The 21,252-nt window shown below is 41.3% G+C and overlaps 1 protein-coding gene across 2 annotated transcripts in view; it reads left to right on the plus strand.

The window, feature by feature from the left end:
* cdh4 (cadherin 4, type 1, R-cadherin (retinal)) overlaps nucleotides 1-21,252 on the plus strand; it is a 324,747-nt gene that overhangs the window by 182,829 nt on the left and 120,666 nt on the right. For both annotated transcript variants that reach the window (XM_017712252.2, XM_037532428.1), the window contains one exon: nucleotides 9,880-10,106. In XM_017712252.2, coding sequence (XP_017567741.1) covers nucleotides 9,880-10,106 — 227 coding nt within the window. The remainder of the gene's footprint in view (nucleotides 1-9,879; nucleotides 10,107-21,252) is intronic.

Raw genomic sequence — 21,252 nt, forward strand, 5'->3', positions numbered from 1 at the left:
TGTGTGCAACTTTGTTTCTTTGGATTTCTTTGTGTTATTGCACAGAGGTTAAGTTGCATGCAACTCGCAACATGCAAGTAGTTGCATGAATGTTTCGCAGTGTAAAGCTAGCCTTAGTGTTTGGTTGTTTGATGTTTGTTAATTATACCTTTAGTAGTCAGCAATGAGTATAGTTTGTTTATTTAAGTGTGATCTGTTCCTGTTAGGAGCTATTAAGTATCATAATATAGGAAGCAGAACAGCCAGTGAGCCAATTAGACCACTTTAGACTTATACTTTAATAATTGCAAACAAGAATAAAAAATGACAGTTCAGTTGTTAATCATAGTCATTCATAATGCACTGAATCATCAGCTAAAATTTCATGACTGTGACAGGCCTAATTGTTACTTGGTGTTATCTGGTCCCTGAAGCTCAATGCTGTTATCATCTGAGACCAAAAAGTGGCTTGAGTTGGAGGCTCTTTCAGCTCCTCGGCTCTGGCCCAGTGAGAACAGGACAGCAGAATGAGCAGGGAGGCTGAGAGAGAAAGACACACAGGCATGTTTTTGAGCCGCTCTGTGACCTTCAGCTCCTGTGGAGAAAACAAATCGCTGGCGACCTCCTCCTGCCTTAATTCATTGCACAGGTACTCGCAGCAGCACGGCAGGAGAGAGAGAGAAAGAGAGAGAGAAAGAACACAACTGGCACCAACTCCACTCACACTCAGCTGGATGTGCTCCTGGCACGCTTGTGCTCTTTGCTATCTCTCTCTTTTTCTCTGTCTGTCCCTCTCTCTCTCTTTCTCTTTCTCTCTTTCTGGCTGGCTGGCGCCTCTCTCACAGTGCCCCAGCAGAAAATGTCAGATTTTGAAATATCCCTAAAAGCCTCATCAGTTTAAATTTCCAGTCCATCCATGGTGCTAACAGCACTTCAGTGCTGCAGTGTAATATTGTTTAACAATTTAAATCCATTTATTATTGAATCTGTAGAATGTTAACATCAGGTCATGAAAAAGGCTTTCACACGACGGATGAAACTAACACGGATGAACGGATGAACAACTATTTGCACTAAGTGACCCTAATGCAAAGACATAGGAATATTAATTTGTGGGTGGGGGCAGTGGGTTTGACCCCAAATTTTCTCCCCAATTTAGTCATGTCCAATACCACCCACTAGTTTGGACTCACTCACCCAATCACTCAGCACTATCAGTGCTAGGAGGGTGAAGGCTGGCACAGGCTTTCTCCGAGACCTCTGAAACAGCACCGCATCTTACCGTGACGTCACTGGACAGTGAAATCCGCTCAGAGGAAAACGCTGACCGGCAGATCTGTTATATCAGCTAACAAACACCTGTGCTGGCTAGCGTCGCGAGTCATGGGGGACGGGCTGAATATTAATTTTTAATGTTGTCAGTAATAAACACTGTATTAAACAAATACTACAACCCATGTATCAAATATTGCATTGGTATGGCACTCAAACATCACAATTAAAGTAAAGAGCTGTGGATAGCCTACTAATCTAGCTGACAGCATAGATCAAAACTCATTTAGGTAAGACATATAAGAGCTGAATGGATTACGTTAAAATAAAGAACTAATTTGATCATCATTCTGTTTCATAGTCAGTCTCATGTATGTAGTATTGTAGGCCTATGCATGATTCATTCTTTTATCTTGTTTATTTTTGCTTTTGCTCATTAAAATAACAGTATGTTGAGTGAAAACTGAAAGATTTAAAGACTTTTTCATGAGAGTGTGCCTTATTATAACTTCACAACATAATTGGTGGGCAGTGGGTCAGAAATTACTTCTATATGATGGTCTTGGCAGGAAAAAAGTGTGGGAGCCCCTTGATAAAGGCAAAAGAATTTAAAGAGCGTTTGGGGGTGTTGACTAGTGGTATAAATAGTAAATGGTATAAATTATAAAACTGATATTTGCTTATAAGACTTAACTCCTAATAATTCGTTCTATTTATATAGCAACTCAAGGTCACTTTGTGATGACAATTCATTCAAAAAAGAGAGTGAAAAAATATGAAGAAGAGATGTCAGAGCACTGAGTGACAAAGCAAGTTTTTAGATAGTCTTAAACAGAAAGAAGGTATGGTTAAAGCAATAGTTTGGCCAGTTGCTCCAGTGCAAAACTAAAGAAGCAGATTTAAGACCCCAAACTTAGCTTGAATCTTAGCTGATCGACTACATTTGGGGTAAATTTGATTTTGTTCTGTACTGTTTCTTTAATACAAAGACTCAAAAGTGACATGTGATTGTACCAGTTCCACATGAGAACAACCATCCTCCCACCATGCTGTGCATTAGTCTGTAGGGAGCATTTAACGAGAGAGAGAGACAGACAGAATGAGAGAGGGAAAGCATTTTGGCTACATGCCCTGATACGAATCAAAGCGTGTCTGTCCGAACAAAATGCCTCAGCGCTGGCCGCGTTCCTCTGTTGCCATGCCAACGCACCACCCCTCGGCAGCAGCGTCCAGGGCATGGGGACTGTTCGCTCTTTTCACACGCTGCCTGAGCCCTTTAGCTCTTTGCGAGAGAACAAGGCTTCAGTCGACATGATTAGCTCGTTCCATTACAGCAAATTAGGGCATGTTCACTTTAACAAGCCTTAATGCTCAATTCCAATTTTTTTACTCAGATCTGTTCTGCCTTGATGGTTCACATTCATGTTTGTGACTTTGCCAGTGAGCAACACTATCTTGCAGTTAGCACTTTATATTCATACTAGATGATATGACTTGAAATTTACATCAGAAAGGCGATCAATTTAATGATCAGTCTTTGATGTGCTATGTACCACAGATGTTTTTACAAGTCTGAGTCAAGTCGCAAATCTCTGAGGTATTAGTCCAAGGGGGGTTTTGAGGCTCTGATGTGCGAATCAAGACAGAAGTCTCTAAGTTGTAGGTGGAAGTCAAGTATCGATTTGCACTGAAGTTTGCCCAAGTGTCTGAGTTGAGAATTCAAGTCTTGAGTTTTGAGGAACAAGTCAACATCACGTCCTGTGTCTCTGATGTGAGAATCCAAGTAGAGTCTCGAGTCTCTGACTTGCTCCTTAGAGTCATGTCTCAAGTCATGGTGTGCTCATCATAGTCAAGTCTCAGTTCTCTGGGGTGTGAGTCCGAATCAGGTTTAGAGTCTATGAGGTGTGAATCCGGGTCAAGTCATGAGTCTCTGAGGTGAAAATCCAAGTCGCATCTTGAGACTCTTGAGACTCAAGTCTCAAGTTTCTGGGGTGTGAGACCAAGTCAACTTCTGAGTCTCTAAGGTGAAAATCCAAGTTGAGTTTCAAGTCTTTGACTTGCTCCTCAGAGTCAAGTCCTGAGTCTCTGAGGTGAAAGTCTAAGTTGAGTCGTGAGTCTCTGACTTGCTCCTCAGTAGGTACATTTACATGCAGCATTATAATTAGTTAATAATCCAGTTAATAGATCAATCGGAATAGAATACATCCACGTATACACTTCAGTCTGAATAGTCTGGTCCGATTGAGGCTGTTCTAAAATACAATTTCTCTTCGATTGAACGAGGTGGGTAATCCTGTAAATAATCAGTTAAATAGAAGAATAATAGCCATGTAAGCGCATGTGTCCGATTACATTTCCAATCAGAACATGTAAGTACATTCTGCGCATGTGTGTCATGTCATAGTGAAAGTTTATAATGTTCAACATGGGAGCAGAAACTCATCTGCAGAGGAGACAAAGTTTTTGATTTGAGCTTTCAAAGACAGCCTCTTTAATTTCCTCTCGGCCTTCTTTAATAAGTATGTGAGGTACATTTTTCTTAGTCTGACATATTTTTAAAGCAATTAAAAACAGAAGAACATGATGTTCGCTGTCATGGTAACATTTACTCTATGTGGTACTCCACGCATGCATGTTATTTTGGATCTGATTACTTGTAGTGAGCATGTAAATGAAGATTTTCCATCAGATTGTTGAGTAGAGTGAGTATATAAACAGTTCAGCCTTGATCTACAATCGGGATATATTAGATCGGATTGGCAAAAATCTTTGCATGTAACTTGCCAGTGTGAAGTCTCAAGTCTCTGGGGTGTGAGTCTGAGTCAGGTTTTGACTCTCTGAGGTGCGAGTCCAAGTGAAGTCCCAAGTCTCTGAGGTGAAAATCCAAGTCAAGTCTTGAGTCTCTCTGGGGCTTGAGTCTGAGTCAGGAATCGAGTCTCTGAGATGTGAGTCCGAGTCAGGTCCTGAGGTGAAGATGCAAGCTGAGTCTTAATTCTCTCTGACTTGCTCCTCAGGGTGGTCTCAAGTTTCTGGAGTGTGTGTATAGGGTACAGCCTTGTATTATGGCTTTTTTATTGTATTATTATAAGGTGAGAATCTAAGCCAAGTCTTGAGTATCTGAAGTGATATTATGGCCTCAGTTGCAGCTTTCTGTGGTGGTCCTGCCTCTATGCTTGTACACCTGGCATGGACAAAAATCAGTCAGTCTTGTTGTCGTCCTTGTGCTTTCACGTTTGTGTTTTCAGTACATCTCAAAAATGCAAAAATGCTCATTATTGAAAAGATACATAAATGCCCATTATTTGAAGCCATAACAAACAAGACTAGACTACAAGAGAATAGCATCACTGTAATTGACTACTCATGACAGTTGTAAACTTAACTTGACAGGCAAAGTTACAAAGGCGCAAGGTCCATGAACAAGTTTTGTGAATACTTTCTCTCAGGCCAAAGTTTCATAGGTCTTTAGTGTCCAAGCAAGTGGAAAGTCTGACTCAGTAACTCCTATAGCTTCCTAAGCAATATGTGGTAGCCTGTAGTCTAATTTGCAAGGCCAACATCTTCAACCTTTCAAAAAACCTTGAAAAGAGGAGCATACATTTAGCTACAGTTCTTCACTGTTTTCTTCAGACAGATGTTGGTACTGATGTTCTGTGAAAGTAGGGTTTCCTTATTTAGATTAGTCTGACAAACAGCGAGTCTGCAGTGAAACTGCTAGGATGTTTGAATCCTTCTCTGGCTTCTAAAACTATGGCGTTGCTTGAACAACAAAGTCATTCATCTAGTGAGAAGTGAATATGGTGCCCACCGATGTTTGAAATCTTTCACGCTGGATTAGTGAATTGTTGAGAACATTTATTTTGCATGATAGGGACTGTCTCGGAGCTCTGTTTATTAAGCTTATATGTGCTTGGAGGCTGATGCTTTCATCAAGCAGACTGTTTTTTTTTTCTTTTTTTTTATACATGCAATTACTTCCAAGACAAAACTCTGAAGTAAGTGAGTATCTAGTTGATTAATAGATTATGTGCCTGTTGTTCTGACAGGAAGCTGAGCGGTAAATTGGATCGATGGCTTGATAAAAATTTTGTTGTGCCGGAATCCAGAATCCTCCGCCTGCTCGTGCAGGACTTTTGAAAAACAGCTCCCCTCACTCATAACAAGCGATTTGTTCCCTGGGTGATTTATGAAATCAATTTGTCTTTTCATCAGCAGGAGGGTGGAGGAGAGATAAAATCGGTAAGACACGCTCTTTTTCCCTTCTTCCTTTAAGCCAGGGAAGAGAGAGAACAGGAGGAAGCTGGAAATTATTCGGGCCACGCTTGGCCTCTAGCATAAATTGCACGTAACGCAATGTGCACAGCTACGCATTCTCCACTCTTACACTACAGCGTGAGATGCTCTAACGCGTGCTTCATACTTTTAGTCTCATAAATTTTTCTCTATTTTTCATGTATCCAAGGACATTGTTCATAAATCCAATCTCTGCAGACTTGTGTAATGCAGACACCAGCCATATGCTAGAAGCAGTGATAGTTAGATGAAGTGAGAAGAAAATCAGTTAAATAATACCTACAACTGACCAATTGAAAAAGAATTTAGCAATTTGGTTAACGGCTGTTGAATCAAAGTGAAAGTGACTCAGTCGGTACTTATCAAGTATAAGGTTTAGAGCACTGATCCCAAGTTACTATTTTTAAAGTCCCTGGAAACCTAAACCTTCAGTTTTTGACATAATTTGAAAATGTCTGTTGCATTTTACATTGTTTGCAAATTTCATGATGAATGAACTAAAAGGAACGACCAAAAATATGTCATCTGTCTGTGTTTAGTTCTTTTTCAGTGGTGTTGCAGGTCGAGATTGTTGGACTGAGGCCTGTCAATCACATGTGCTCATTAGAATATTAGCGCTACAGTCCCCAGCAGGCATTGCAATGTAACATGCATTCTGGCTCTCCTACCCCAACAACAATTTATAGGACACCGTAACACCTCAATTGTATGCAATTCCACGTCAGTCATATCACTAAAAACACTGCAGTTCAACCAATATAAACACTTAACGTTAGCTCAGCAGCTCAGAAATGGAGCCTATTATTGAACTGGAAGCAATGAAAGGATACCAGGTGTCTAATTCAAGCAGATAGGTAGGTTTAAATGACCTGGCTACTGGGGACATTTACATTTTTAATATTTCAAAATATATTCATGTAATATTTCAAGGTCTACTACAAGTGCCTATATTTTACTGCTGAGGTTGTTGTGTTTTTTTTGTTGTTGTTATTTTTTTTAAACAGTAGCCAGTTTGTGTTGTAGAATAACATTAATTCAAAATTAAATGACAAATTTTTTATTTCTCTGGTCCATGTATTTTTTGAGATTTAGTAGTTGAGTTTGACACCCCTGGTCTATTCGGACTTTGCTGGATTCTTCATTTAACACTGAACTTGGTAGATTATTAAACACACATTTGTTCATTGCATTAAAATCACAACTGTTTTGAAAAAGATGTGAGCAAACCACAAAAAAAATTGCAAACACTGCTGTTGAGAGCCTGGAAGGTTTCACTACCTCTTTCAGGAGACTGAAGCTTTGTGAGTGATTTCCATAACTAGAGACAACATGATACCACTTTTTTCTACCAGTGTTGAAGCTGTGAGCATTGGCTGATACAGTGTCTTTTAAGAAGTACTGCTCCTTAAAATGAGATATTTTTAATTGAAGCGCTTCAGATGAGCATCTGAAAGTAGATACTAGAAATACACAGCTAACAACATCACATCACACATTGTGAGTGTGGCTGTTTCAGACTTTGTTGCAGGATTAGATCGGATTCATTCTTTTTTCCCTCTGAAATTCAATCTAGCGTCTTCTGCTGATATCGGCCCAATCTCCATCTCTGTCATCTCTATCTGTAACCCAGTTTGAGTTGCTTTTGGAGAGGCTGGCCTCACGCACGACGAAGCAGAGAGCAAGCTAATCCTTTCGACATTTGTCACAAAGTATGGGTTGCTATGTCAGCTTGGTTTGTTGCTGAGTCAGCAGCAGAGACAACAGTGATTGGCTAAGTGAGTTCATTTCTGTGGAAGTGGGTGGAAATTAAATAGAAAGCATAAAATGTTGCTTTTTCGTTTTTAAAAAAAAATCATGTTCCGTATGCAAGATATTATCAGTTATATATGCGTTTGAATAAGTGTATTGATATCTGAGTAAATCACACAAATAAATCACGTTTGATCTATAAAGTCTGAGACGTTTAGGTCATGTTAATAGTAGCTCCCAAAAAGGACCTTTGGTAGAATAACCGGTTGACTGCAAATTCTCAAATTAGGCTTAGGGTTTAGATAAATGTGCTTGTGTTGCCTCTCTCTCTCTCTCTCTTTCTCTCTCTTTCTCTCTCTCTGTCTCTCTCTCTCTGTCTCTCTCTCTCTGTCTCTAGCACTCTCTCTCTCTCTCTCTCTGTCTCTCTCTCTCAATCTCTCTCTTTCTCTCTCTTTCTCTCTCTCTGTCTCTCTCTCTCTGTCTCTAGCTCTCTGTCTCTAGCACTCTCTCTCTCTCTCTGTCTCTCTTTCTCTCTTTCTATCTCTCTGTCTCTGTCTCTCACTCCCTGTCTCTAGCTCTCTCTCTCTCTGTGTCTCTCTTTCTCTCTTTCTATCTCTCTCTGTCTCTCTCTCTGTCTCTGTCTCTCTCTCTCTCCATCTCTCTCTGTGTCTCTCTGTCTCTGTCTCTCTCTCTCTCTCAATCTCTCTCTCTCTCCATCTCTCTCTGTGTGTCTCTCTCTCTGTCTCTGTCTCTCTCTCTCTCTGTTTCTCTCTTTGTCTCTCTCTCTGTCTCTGTCTCTCTCGCTCTCAATCTCTCTCTCTCTCTCTCTCTCTCTCTCCATCTCTCTCTCTGTGTCTCTCTCTCTGTCTCTGTCTCTCTCTCTCTCTGTTTCTCTCTTTGTCTCTCTCTCTCTGTCTCTGTCTCTCTCGCTCTCAATCTCTCTCTCTCTCTCTCTCTCTCCATCTCTCTCTCTGTGTCTCTCTGTCTCTGTCTCTCTCTCTCTCAATCTCTCTCTCTCTCTTTGTCTCTCTCTCTCTGTCTCTGTCTCTCTCTCTCTCAATCTCTCTCTCTCTCTCTCCATCTCTCTCTCTCTGTGTCTCTCTCTCTGTCTCTGTCTCTCTCTCTCTCAATCTCTCTCTCTCTCTCTCTGTTTCTCTCTTTGTCTCTCTCTCTCTGTCTCTCTCTCTCTCAATCTCTCTCTCTCTCTGTTTCTCTCTCTCTCTCTCTCTCTCTCTGGGTGTGCTAAGTAGACCTGTAGTAGTTTCCCCTCAGGTGTTTGTGAGAGGACCATCTGCTCTTGTTAACGAGAATAATCTCAGGGCTCGGTGGCCATGCAGTGCAGCTAAACACCCATGACTCATATTCATGCACGCAGACTGTCAGGCACAACATGACCTAAATGAGACTTCCTGAAGAACATGGCGCTCCTGCGCTGCCAGACGTGGGCTCACGCATGAAAATGCAGTAGGTGATACAGTGCGTGATAAAAGTGCTGGAGATTCAGTTTTTTCCACTCAGAGGCAGTAAAGCAGTGAATCGGAACAGGGCAGAGTGTGTGTCAGCCTTGTTCTGCTCTTTCACTGTTTGCTTAGCCAGCACTGGACCCACACTGAATCTTTTATATAAGACAGCTCCGCCTTCTGATTCTGTTTTTTTCCTACGTTTGATGTGGTTTAGGGGATAGGGTGATGCCCTTGTCATGACAGCTTTCAGAGCAAAGTTTTCTTTTTTTTCCTTCTCTCTCGCTTCCCCTGCCTCTGCCACTCTTTCTCCTCTCTCTCTTTCTCTCTCCCACTTTCTCACAATTTCTCTCTCACTCTTTTTCTCCCTTTATCTCCTTCTTTCATTTTTTCTCCTCTAATTTTCCTCTTTCTCTCCTCTCTCTCCCTCTTCTTTCTTTGTACTTTTTCTCTCTCCCACATTTTCTCTAATTCTCTCACTTTCTTTTTCTTCCTTTATCTCCATCTCTCTCAGTTTTCTCTCTCTCCTCCATTTCCCTCTTTCTCTCCTTCTTTTTTCTTTCTTTCCTCTCTCTCTCACTCTCAATCTCTGTCACGTTCTCCCCATCTCTCCCTTCTCGCTCTCCTCTTTTTCTCTCTTTGTCTTTCCTATTTTCTGTCTCAGTCTCTTTCTTTGTCTCTCACTCATTTCTCTGTCTCATTCCTTTCTTTCCCTCCCTTTCTCTCTTTATATCTCTCTCTCTCTCCCTCTCTTCTAGACAAATACACATGCAGTAATTGTTTTCAGACTGGATAAAAATCTCAGTTAACAGATGCGTCTTGCAAGGAACTGCCAAATGAAATGCATGAAGGTCTGTTTTAAGTGAAAGTTGTAAACAGGAAGTTTAGTCCAGCGTGATTTTTTTGTTTTGTATGTGGGACTGACTCATCGGCAAGTTGTTCATTTGAACAGACAAAGCTGTCATATTGTGTGTTCTAAATGTATTACAGAAGCAGAATATGCCAAATGTTCCAGCAATATATATCTCAGATGGCCAGCTGCTGTTATATTTTGTATCTCAGTGATATAAGCATAACATCTAAATATTCATCATTCCCGCTCTGTTCTTTTCTTTCCTCTGTGCAGTGAAGTTCAAGGCTTGCCATCTGAACGAGAGAATCAGCTTTGAGAGCAGTGACCCAAAGTTCGGCGTTCGACCAGACGGCTCTCTGTATGCACAGCGAGAGGTGGCTAACCTTTCAGAGCCCATCCAGTTCATGGTAACGGCCAGAGGAAGCAAGGATACCCATATTTGGGAGACAACAGTCAAACTGGCCCTTGCGGGACACACTCTTCCTCCCCCCATCAACCAGGTGATGTGTGAGCAGTGTAACTGAGATAATATAGTATTAACATTCTAATGGCACTGTGGAAGTGCAAGAGCCCATTTTAAATCCCACACTTCAGTTTCTCGCTCATACATAGCTTGTTTTAGTACTTTTCAGAATACTTATGGAATATCCATAGTAGGTACTTAATTATGGATGTTATTTGTAGTTGCTTAAGTCTGAAGACAAATTGTTGACTAATAAGCCTTTAGTTTAAGGTCTTAACCTTGTATCAGTAAACATAACCTGCTATTGCAAAATGGTTGTTTATTTTAATGTGCAAATTAAGTACCAAATCCTGACCTCGCCTGAAAATGTTTACCTGACCTCAACGCTTCAGGTCCTTTTACACCCAAATTTCTCCTTGCTTATTCTTCAGTAACTGCATGTAGGAATGTGTTTTATAGTGAACATGTGTTTTATGAGGATAATAGTAATTCTACATTCTTACAATTTAGTGCTGAATACCAAAACCATTTTACAGAATAATGTATATTTTCATAATTCTGAGAATCTACTCTTTCATTTGGTGTATTATTTGTATATCTTGGCTGAAATTAAGTTCATAAACATATTTCATATCTCTGAGCTGTAGTAATGAGCACATGGCTTGAAGCAAAATGTTCATTAGCTATTGCAAAATCTGTGTGAATGGTCTAGTTGAATGGAAAGAAGAGAGTAAGAGTTCTTGTAAGATATTTCCTCGTGAAATGTGGAAGTTGTTGTAAAGTACATGAGGAATACAAGTCTATAACTGCTGGCAGTGGGTTCTTTCATGAAGTGTGAAGGTTCATGTCAAACTTATTATTTTTAAAGAATTATTAATAATGGTTTTTGAATAGGTCAAAAAATGAATAACAGATTAATAAGGCTGCAGTTTAAGGAGTTGTATATGTTACTCAAGGAAGGCCAGATTTGCTCCTCAACATCTGTTAAGCACAATTGTTTAGGTTCTTAGGAATCGAGGAATTAAAATTGTTCAAACTATTTTTTTGTATTTGTTACCCATAAGTTCATGAGCAGATATCCATTTAACCACAGGGAAAGGAAAAACAACAGCAAAAAAGACTTTGGCCAAAAACAATGTTGTACTATAGGCTTACCTGCACAGGTGTCTGCACAGGTGTGTTTATAATTAAAAACAGCCGAAGGAAATTGGTAGGTTTTTGCACTGGATGAGTAATGGAGGCTACATATTCAAATATGCTAATGAGCTAACAGAGCTAACAGTTATCACGTTGGATGCTGATGAGGACATGGAATTTTTATCCTCTGTGGACAATGTTCCAACTTGTTACTTCTCAGACAAATAAATTTTCACAGTTTTTCGACATAGCTCACATCAGCTAGCATAGTTACCTAGTTAGCCGTGGCCCGCTCATAAGGATGTACAAATATAAGGAAAGACATTATGTTTTAATGAACTAAATCGGCTTGTGTATATCCTCTGTCTTCTCATGATAAATCCATACCGAATACCCAATAGTGATTTCAGTATTTGAATACTGACACCTTGCATGGTTAATTGCGTACTTGAGTGCCCATGCCCATCCCTAATCTAAATATTAGAGTTAGATTTGACTGCAACTGATATCCATAAGACTCTAGATCACCAAATCTGAAGAAGTCTTATCTACTTAAGTTCTTTAAACAGAAAGTTGATTGTACAGTCATCACCTGTTGATCATTCAAAGTCTCCTTAAACACCACTAAATGACAAGTGTAGGACCAAGCCACCACCCACTTGTCTTTCCGTCCTCGTGGAACCTCTCAAGCATTAAATTCTGAGACATATCCTTCATATTCAACCTCAAATTCGATTACGGAAACCATGGCTGGGAGAGAGGGGAAAAAAGTTCATCTACCATTTATATTTCATACCTTGTAAAGCATGGTTTTGTCCCCAGGCAGTTTAAAAATACGAAGTAATATATGCGACGTGGGTGTCTGGAATGTAGCGGTGGCGTTTTAATCAGAGCAGGAGCGGTTTTGCGTGAAGGAAGCGCAGAGTCTGGATTAAAATTCTGCTGGCACCACGCACAGCAATAATGGAGTGCATGGAATAATTGACATTGATTGAGTTAATGTTGCGGCCCGGCTGAAGCCGAACAGGTGATGTAGTGGGTGCAGCGCTGTCGCTCTGGAATTATTCAAACCCCCACACCCCCCCAAACAGCACCCGAGAGATTCAATAATAGAACAAGAAGTAATTGTGTTTTAGTAATCATCGGAATTTGAAAACCAGTTGCTGCTTTTTACAACTGATTATTTCTTTTCTTTCTTTCTCCAGCACATACACTCTCTCTCTTTCACACACACACACACACACCTACCCACTCACCCACCCAAAGTCTCTCTCAGCATTTCTCACAGTACAGAGCTCTAATTTAAACCAAGTGCTGTTAGCATACTTTTAACTCTTGGCAAAATACCAAATTGCACAATGTTATTTTAATATGCAAATGTGCAAATCAACTTTTCAAAGAACAGTCAGTACCAGACGTGTTACCTTTGTTTATTGGGGCAAATCAACAGGAATGGATATCCTAACGTTCATGTTTTCATCGTTTATAGCTGCTGTTGGACGGCATTTTAGGTGCCTTTGAAGGGAAGTATATTTTCTTGTAGTTTAACTATTTTCCCACTAGATCCTGGTTTGTGTAGACATATGAACCAAACACATACAACATCCTTTTGGGTCGCAGGGGTGCTGGATATCCCATCATTCATTGGGCAGAAGGCAGGATACACCCTGGACAGGTCATAAGGCAGACAGACAGACATATACATTCACACCTAGGGGCATGTCCAGTTGGCCTGACTGCATGTTTTTGGACTGTGGGAGGAAACTGGGGTACCCGGAGAAAACACAGAGACATGCGGAGAACATGAACGCCACACCTCCCGGTCACCTGGCCGGGAATTGAACCCAGGCCTTTCTTATTGCGAGGCAACAGTGCTACCCATTGTGCCACCCTGAACCAAAAACAGTGTTAATAACCATAACCATTGTCTAATCTTTAGTAAATCCTTAGAATGAAACAGGCTGTTTATGTCACAGTATCTTTTATATTGTTGCTGTCCTACAAAAAACAAACAAGTAACTTTACAGGAGAAGGCTAAAACACACATTACTTTCAATGTAAGTTAATGAAAAGAGATTTTATTCTAAGAACTTTTAATCGTCATGAAATTTTCACACAATGTAACAGACATCTGTTGAGCTTAAATGATGTCGAAAAATAAAAATCACAAAAAATGCAGATACACTATATTGCCGAAAGTATTTGCTCATCTGCCTTCACTCGCATATGAACTTAACATCCCTTTCTTAATCCATAAGGTTTAATATGACATCGGCCCAGCCATAGCAGCTATAACAGCTTCAACTCTTCTAGAAAAGCTTTCCACAAGGCGCATTTGTGAGGTCAGATATTGAACAAGAAGGCCTGGCATGCAGTCTCTGCTCTTATTCATCCCAAAGGTGTTCTATCGGGTTGAGGTCAGGACTCTGTGCAGGCCAGTCAAGTTATCCCACACCAAACCTGCTCATCCATGTCTTTATGGACCTTGGTTTGTGCACTGGTGCACAGTCATGTTGGAACAGGAAGGGGCCGTCCCCAAACTGTTCCCACAAAGTTGGGAGCATGAAATTGTCCAAAATCTCATGGTCTGCTGAAGCTTTAAGAGTTCCTTTCACGGGAACAAAGGAGCCGAGCCCGACTTCTGAAAAACAACCCCACACCATAATCCCCCCTCCACCAAACTTTACACTTGGCACAATGCAGTCAGACAAGTACCGTCTCCTGGCAACCGCCAAACCCAGACTTGTCCATCGGATTGCCAGATGGAGAAGTGTGATTCATCACTCCAGAGAACACATCTCCACTGCTCTAGAGTCCAGTAGTGGCGCTTTACACCACTGCATTCAGCGCTTTGCATTGTGCTTGGTGACTTTGTGGCTGAGTTGCTGTCATTCCCAGTCACTTCCACTTTGTTATAATAGCACTGACAGTTGACTGTGGAATATTTAGTAACAAGAAATTTCACAACTGGACTTTTTGCACAGGTGGCATCTTATAATCGTACCTAAAAATCGTACATTGCTGGAATTCAGCTGGAGCTCCTGAGAGCGACCCATTCTTTCACTATTGTTTGTAGAAGCAGTCTGCATGCCTAGGTGCTTGGTTTAATACACCTGTGGCTATGGAAGTGATTGGAACACCTGAATTAAATGATTTGGATGGGTGAGTGAATACTTTTGGCAGTATAGTGTATATGGTTTTCACTGGACAGCGACGATATATGTAAATGTCCTGTACTGATTGGTTGTTTGGACTATCATTTTTGATCTCTGCAGGTTCAAGTTAGCGGGGAAAATATGGTGTTTAGCAGATGAACTTATCTAATGTGACTTACAAAAGTGCTTTTTTGTCCATTCAGTGAAAGTATCCTAGCTAGTACAAATAGGTTCATAGAGTCCAAACAACCCTTGAGCTCAGACACTGCCACAAACAAAAGCCAGTGCTAATACCTAGAAGAAACATGATCACAATACATTTTAATAAGTACTTAGATTAGTGCTCACTTCAGTGCTGTCCAGAGAGACGCATCTTCTGTCTGTGTTTGAAGACTATGAGAGAGTCAATTGTTCAGACAGCCAGTGGACGTTAGTTCCACCACCTGAGTGCCAGGACAGGAGAGTCTTGATGCTTGTCTTCCATGCTGCTCTTGAAGCTTTATGGGTTCAAGGTACCGATTGCGTTTTGACCATTGACACAAGATAGGGAGGAGCTGGTCTTTAGTGACTTTATAGGCAAGCATTAGAGCTTTAAATCAGTGAGCTACAGGAAGCCAGTGAAGGGCACGCAGCAGTGGGGTGACATGAGTGTACTTAGGAAGCCTGAAGACAAGCCGTGCTGCTGCATTCTGGATGAGTCATCCAGAATCACACCAAGACTGAAGACACTTTCAGATGGAACAGTTAAAACTTAAAACTATGTGGTCAGTATTATAGATTTAACCAGCAAGTGTGTCTGTATGTTAAGCAGATGTTAATTTAATCATATTTAGAATTAGAGAAGTGATGCTTTGTTACTGTTGTCGAGGTGAGCCTGTGTTATAGCAGGATTTAAGGCCCTGAAACATCACTATAGTGAGGATGGCAACCACCAACCAGACAACTTCATTATAGCTAAATCATAAGCAGAGGGAAAAAAATTTTTTTGAACAATGAACACAAGTTACAGTTGCTTACCTCACATTTAACTGACATGTAACAGTCGCCCTTTCACAGTATTGAACCTGATTTGCTTAGCAAAATAAGTAGCCTATATGAACTAGCCACAGATTTAAAAGCTTTAAGAGCTTTTTAAGTTTCATTTATTTAAAGTAGAAAAAGTCATGGATGCGTTGTCAGGCTGCAAGGATGCTGCTGCCTATGACTTACATTTTGTAATATTTTCATGGGCGCTAAAGAATGTTTTTTTCAAATGGACAGCCCCCCTAGTCTGAGCAACCGTATTGATATGATTTTATATGCTGAGCTCAAAATTTGAATCAAATCAAATCAAATTTATTTGTATAGCACTTTTTACAACGGATGTTGTCACAAAGCAGCTTCACAGAGTTCCAGAAAAGACAGAGTTTTAACAAGAATGTAAAAAATTAAAAATGTAAAAGCTTAAAAACTTTAAAATCCTTAAAAAAAAAATTTGCAGTTAAATTTTCTATATATAGATCATATAGGTTAGGGAACAGTGCATTTTGAAGCATTTGACAATGATTGCATACTTTAAAACATTTTATTAAAAAAACATTTCAGAGTTTTCCAAGAAACAAGTGAATTAAAGCAGATCATTTGTCTGTCATTACTTCCATTTTTAAGCCATTCCTAGTTTGGACTGATGTGTTTCTCTAAAGGTTTGAGTTTCTGTTTACCTGCAGTTTAGAAGCGTCCTTCCCCCTGGCACGGGCCTATTCCTGCATCCAAAGTGACCCAGAAATGACACACAGAGCAGCAGAATCTCCAGGGAGCCACTGGGTCTGAAGAGCCCCTCTCACCATGTCCCGAAACCTCTCACATGTCTCTGCCTTCTGTGCAGTCATTTAGAGGAGCTCTCCCATGCCAGTTAATACAGACTGCTAAAGGACACACATACACACTAACACACAGACAAATGCTCTAAATGGGTTTTGGGATAACAAAGGGTCTATCAGTGTAAATGACCACCCACAGCTACCCAACCCAGATTGCTCTGCTGGATGAGCGGTTGGTCCCATGATTCTTAATAGTGCTCCTATTTATGTATTCACTCGGAGGCCTGCTTTATGCTGCTGTTTATGTTCATAACTAACAGGACACTGCCTCAAAGTCACCATGGACGAAGCAGTCCCTTCTAAGCATTTCGTGGTCATAGTTTGGAGGACATACACGAACGATGCCTTAGAGGATGAAGCCTGGCCCGTGTGTGTGTGTTTTTGAGCCTCTCTGAGAAGTGGGAAATAAAAGAATAGAGCTTAGATGTCAGTCTACACAGTTTTTACAGTGGACACAACCTGAATCTCATCCTTGTGTGAAGTGCGATTGACTTTTTTATCATTTGCCTTATAATAGATAAATTGATGAACTACCTACATGTACATTCACATTGTTATAATTTGTATCCTGTATACTTCACTAGTCTCTAGCTCTGGGTTTCTATTAAGAAATTAATATGCCAACATGCTCAGGGTGAAACTGAGAATGAAACCAGATGAGTCCTGTGCGGAAAATGCTCTCTGACGGCACACACGTCACTGGCATGTACAAGTAGGCTCTTGCTAGCTGCGGCAACTGCGGATATTTGTTCTCATTCTCTTTCCCACAAATCAGGGAATCCATGTGAAGCAGTACAGACGTCTCTTCACAGTAGTGGTGAAGTTCTGCTTGACTGGATTCTGTTGTTTGTGTGTTGTAACCCTCACTGAACAGGATTGCTGTACCAGATGCGTTGTCATTTTGTGGTTTCTTGGCACTATTTCAGTTGTTTTCCTTGGTTGAGAAACAATGAGATGATTTTTTTAACAGACTACAGATTCTGACCAAATTGGAAGTTTTACAGTGCACTCTGTTGGAGTATAGAGTTCAGACATCTTTGCAAGCAATTGGCATGGCAGCCAATCATGACAAATGATGCCTATTAGAAGAAGTGTTTATAAATATTAATATGGGTCAATGTTAGTTGTCATGAAGACCTTATGTGGGAGTCTTGTAGCCCTCTGAACACTGCCCTGCAGTGCCTGATACCAAAAAAGGTTGCAGTGCAAAATTCAGCTACTCCATTCTGACAGGGTAATGGTAAGGTGTTTTTATGTAGCGCTTTCACGTTAGGCTGCTATAACTAATTACACTAGCTTGACTGTTTCCTTTTTGGGGAATTACGTCATGTTCATGTTCAATTAAACCTGCAAGGTCTCTTCTATTAGAAGGTTGAGAGAGTGGGAGCTAATCCAGGCTCTCTATGAGAGGCAGGAATCACCACCAGAGTTAATGCATCAGACACTCTTGTAGGAGAATGATGGGTGCTAATTATGTGAGCTAATAGATGCCAATGTCAGCTGACTGATAGGGGCAGATGGAGGGCAGTCCTACCCACCCAGCAAGAGTGAGGTCAGTTATGCTCTTTCAAACTTTTGACAATGGATGGCTGTGGCATCTCTGGGATCTAAACTTGCTGTCTCCCAATGAGAGGTCCAGTGCTTAGACCGTTGCACAACTCTTTTCAATCTTTTTGAAGATGGTTCTATATAGAACCAAAAAAGGTTTTTCTATTGTTGTGCTGTCAAGCTTGTAGCAATAGAAGAACCCTTTTTGGTGGAGTACAGAACCATTTTTAAAAAGGTTCTACATTGTACTACATACAACACACTCTCCATGAAATGATTCTACATAGAAACATTTCCTTTAGAACCCTTGTAGAACCATCTTTTTAAAGTCTGTAGCTAAGGCTAAAGCTTCAGCCTTGAGGTGAAGGACACCATTCTTAAACGGGTGAGATTTGTCTTGGCAAATCTTGTCAAATGTAGTTTTCACTTAAAATATAAACACAGCATTTGTTCATTGTGATAACTGAATTTAAGAAAACTTAATATTTTCTTTTGACCAGATTCCACAGGTATGAAAAACATGTTGTACATGCATAGACCACTAGTTTAGGTTAATCAGGATTTTTTCTCCTGTGTCACTTTATACACTCTCGTGCAGTTCATGCTATTGTGTTTTTGTGTTCATTAAGTCCATTAAGGTGGAACCTTACATTACCTGGTGGAATCATTATTATTTCTCATTATGTTGTTATATCAGTGACTATTATAGAGCCTACGTACTTTCCTAACGCTTGATTCTTCATGTTTAATGCTACATTGATGATAGGAAATTAGGCCCAAATGAAAGAACTGCAGCATACACTCTATATCCAGAGGTATACATACAGCTCTTCTAATTAGTGTATTCAGCTGCTTTAAGGTGCACCCTTTGCTGACAAAGGCATTCAGTTGCACTAACACTAGCAACACACAGCTAGTATAACGTCCATAGAAAAACATTAGAATGGGACACTCAGGAGCCTCCACGCATGAGCCTAGGGTCATCATGTCCAATGTCAGTCATCAGCTCGAGGGATATAAAGTGGAACCGCATTCTGTGGTGTGATGGAGCACCATCCAATATCTTTGGGATGAATTCAAGGTGCATTTGTGATTCAGAACACATTATCCAGCATCAGTACCTGACCATACTGGGAACACAGTCAAATCCTCACTTCAACATGTTCCAACATGTACTGTAAAACCTGTAGAACGGTAGGGGTTGCTACTGCAGAATATGGGGGAGAACTCGCTATTAACACCCTTCATTTCTGAAGAAACACTGGGTGAGCAGGTGACAACTTATTAGACATAGTGTAATGTAGTGCAGTGTAATTAGCTAAATGCCTTAATACTGCATGACACAAGGCACTTTCATGGTTTGCCACAGAGGTGCTAAAAATCAAGATGGCTCAGTAGAAATGGTCACAAACTCTATATGATGTGCTGCAGAATATTCTCTAATGTGTATCAATTGACACAACCCTTACCAGGGCTGTAACCGAACATCACCATATTACTAAATTATTCAGCACTGGTTTGCATGCTATAGTGCATTTGTATCACAGTTTCTGGTCTTGAGTCACAGTTGTCTGTTCTGCATCATGTCTCGGTACAAAGCCGACAACATTTTGCTCTCAGCTGAGTAGGTGAAGTAGCAATAGAGCAGAAATTTCTCCCCCCTTTGGACCTGCAACATATTTTATTAAGTCTGCTTACACAGCTTTCAGTTTGGGGTCCAAAAATACCCATCCGTGACTGCTCCCTCTGCACTGGCTTGCGTTTTAGTTCGTTCTCTGCCCTGGACTTGTGTTTGTGTAGTCAGAGCGCCTATAACTGCTCACCATTCAGTCAGTATTGCACCATTTTGGATGGCAGCCATTTCATAGCAGACAATTTGATTCCAAGTCCATTCACTAAATCTGAACCACAGCGCACTGTAACTTAGGGTACAATAATTATTATAGTGGACGGAGCAGAGGCCGCTGCCAAATGTTAAATATGTTTTACGAATATAAGTGCACAGAACTTTTTTGGTCCTGTTAGACGGGTGTTAATGTTACCTGTCAGGAATCAGGATTTTGGTACTGCATGATGTAATATGCACACAGTGTTAAAGTTTCAAAATGTCCTGGTCACACTGGTCCATACAATCCATTCATTAAAAAACTAAGGTGCGAAAAAAAGCTCATTCTGTATTCATTGTTGTTGTGATATCATGAGAACGAATGCATTTATATACCTGTTCAGCCTACAGCAGTTTAGCCTGACCCAGTCATGCTGAAGATATAAGTAGTGTTTCAGCCAGAACTGCTTTTTGAACAAGGCGCAATAGCAGGCCAGTGTAAGGGGGAGCAAGGAGGCGGACGCACACGATGAGATAAGCGAGATTTATTATGGGCAAATCCAGGGTCGTGGTCAAAACAGTCCAGGGTCAATGAGCCAACACGTACAGATCTAGGGTATGACATAACAAAGACCAGAACCAACACAAACAAAGACCAGGTACAACGATACAAAGACTGGCAAACACAAGGGGCAAACACAGGGCTTAAATACATGGAACAACGAGGGACAGGTGAAAACAATCAGGGGCAGAGTTACACAACCAAAACAGGAGCACATGGACAGGACTGGGATGGGCCAACCGTGACAGTAGCCCCCCCAAAGGCATGCACACAGAGGCGTGCCACACAGAACCGAAAACAAAAACACAAGAAAGCAAAACCCAGAAAAAGACAAAACCAAACTAGACAACAGGCACAGACACCGAAGCCAGAGCAGAAGCAGAAACGGGCACAGAGGCAGAAACGGGCACAGAGGCAGAAACGGGCACAGAGGCAGAACCACAAGAGGCAGAAACGGGCACAGAGGCAGAACCACAAGAGGCAGAACAAGAAATAGGAACAGACACAGACGGAGACACACCAGACACAGGAACAGACGAAACAGAACGAGGACAAAAAAAAAACGGAGGGAGAACGAGGAGGCACAACACAAAACGACGCCGACCGAGAGACGACCGGAGACACAGGACGAGGAAAACAAGAACGAACAACAGACCACGCAAAAGACAGGGGAACAGGCACCAAGACAGAAACGGAAACGGGTACAGAAACAGAAACAAAAGGAGACACAGGAACGGGAACCACAACAGGAACGGGAACCGAGACAGACAACAGTAGGGAACAGGACAAAACCAGGGACCGAACAAGGCAGAAACAAAGGAACAGAAACAGACACAGGAGGCACAGAAGAACCACAGGGAATAGAGACAGAAACGGAAGGCCCAGGGGAAACAGACACAGGCGAGGGCGGGAACAAAGGGGATGTAATGTCCACGGAGGCAGGCGGGCCTGCTACGACGTCCACGGAGGCAGGCGGGCCTGCTACGACGTCCACGGAGGCAGGCGGGCCTGCTACAACGTCCACGGAGGCAAGCGGGCCTGCTACGACGTCCACGGAGGCAGGCGGGCCTGCTACGACGTCCACGGAGGCAGGCGGG

Source organism: Pygocentrus nattereri, chromosome 21 (genome assembly GCF_015220715.1).
Source record: "Pygocentrus nattereri isolate fPygNat1 chromosome 21, fPygNat1.pri, whole genome shotgun sequence".
In the NCBI taxonomy this organism is placed as follows: Eukaryota; Metazoa; Chordata; class Actinopteri; order Characiformes; family Serrasalmidae; genus Pygocentrus; species Pygocentrus nattereri.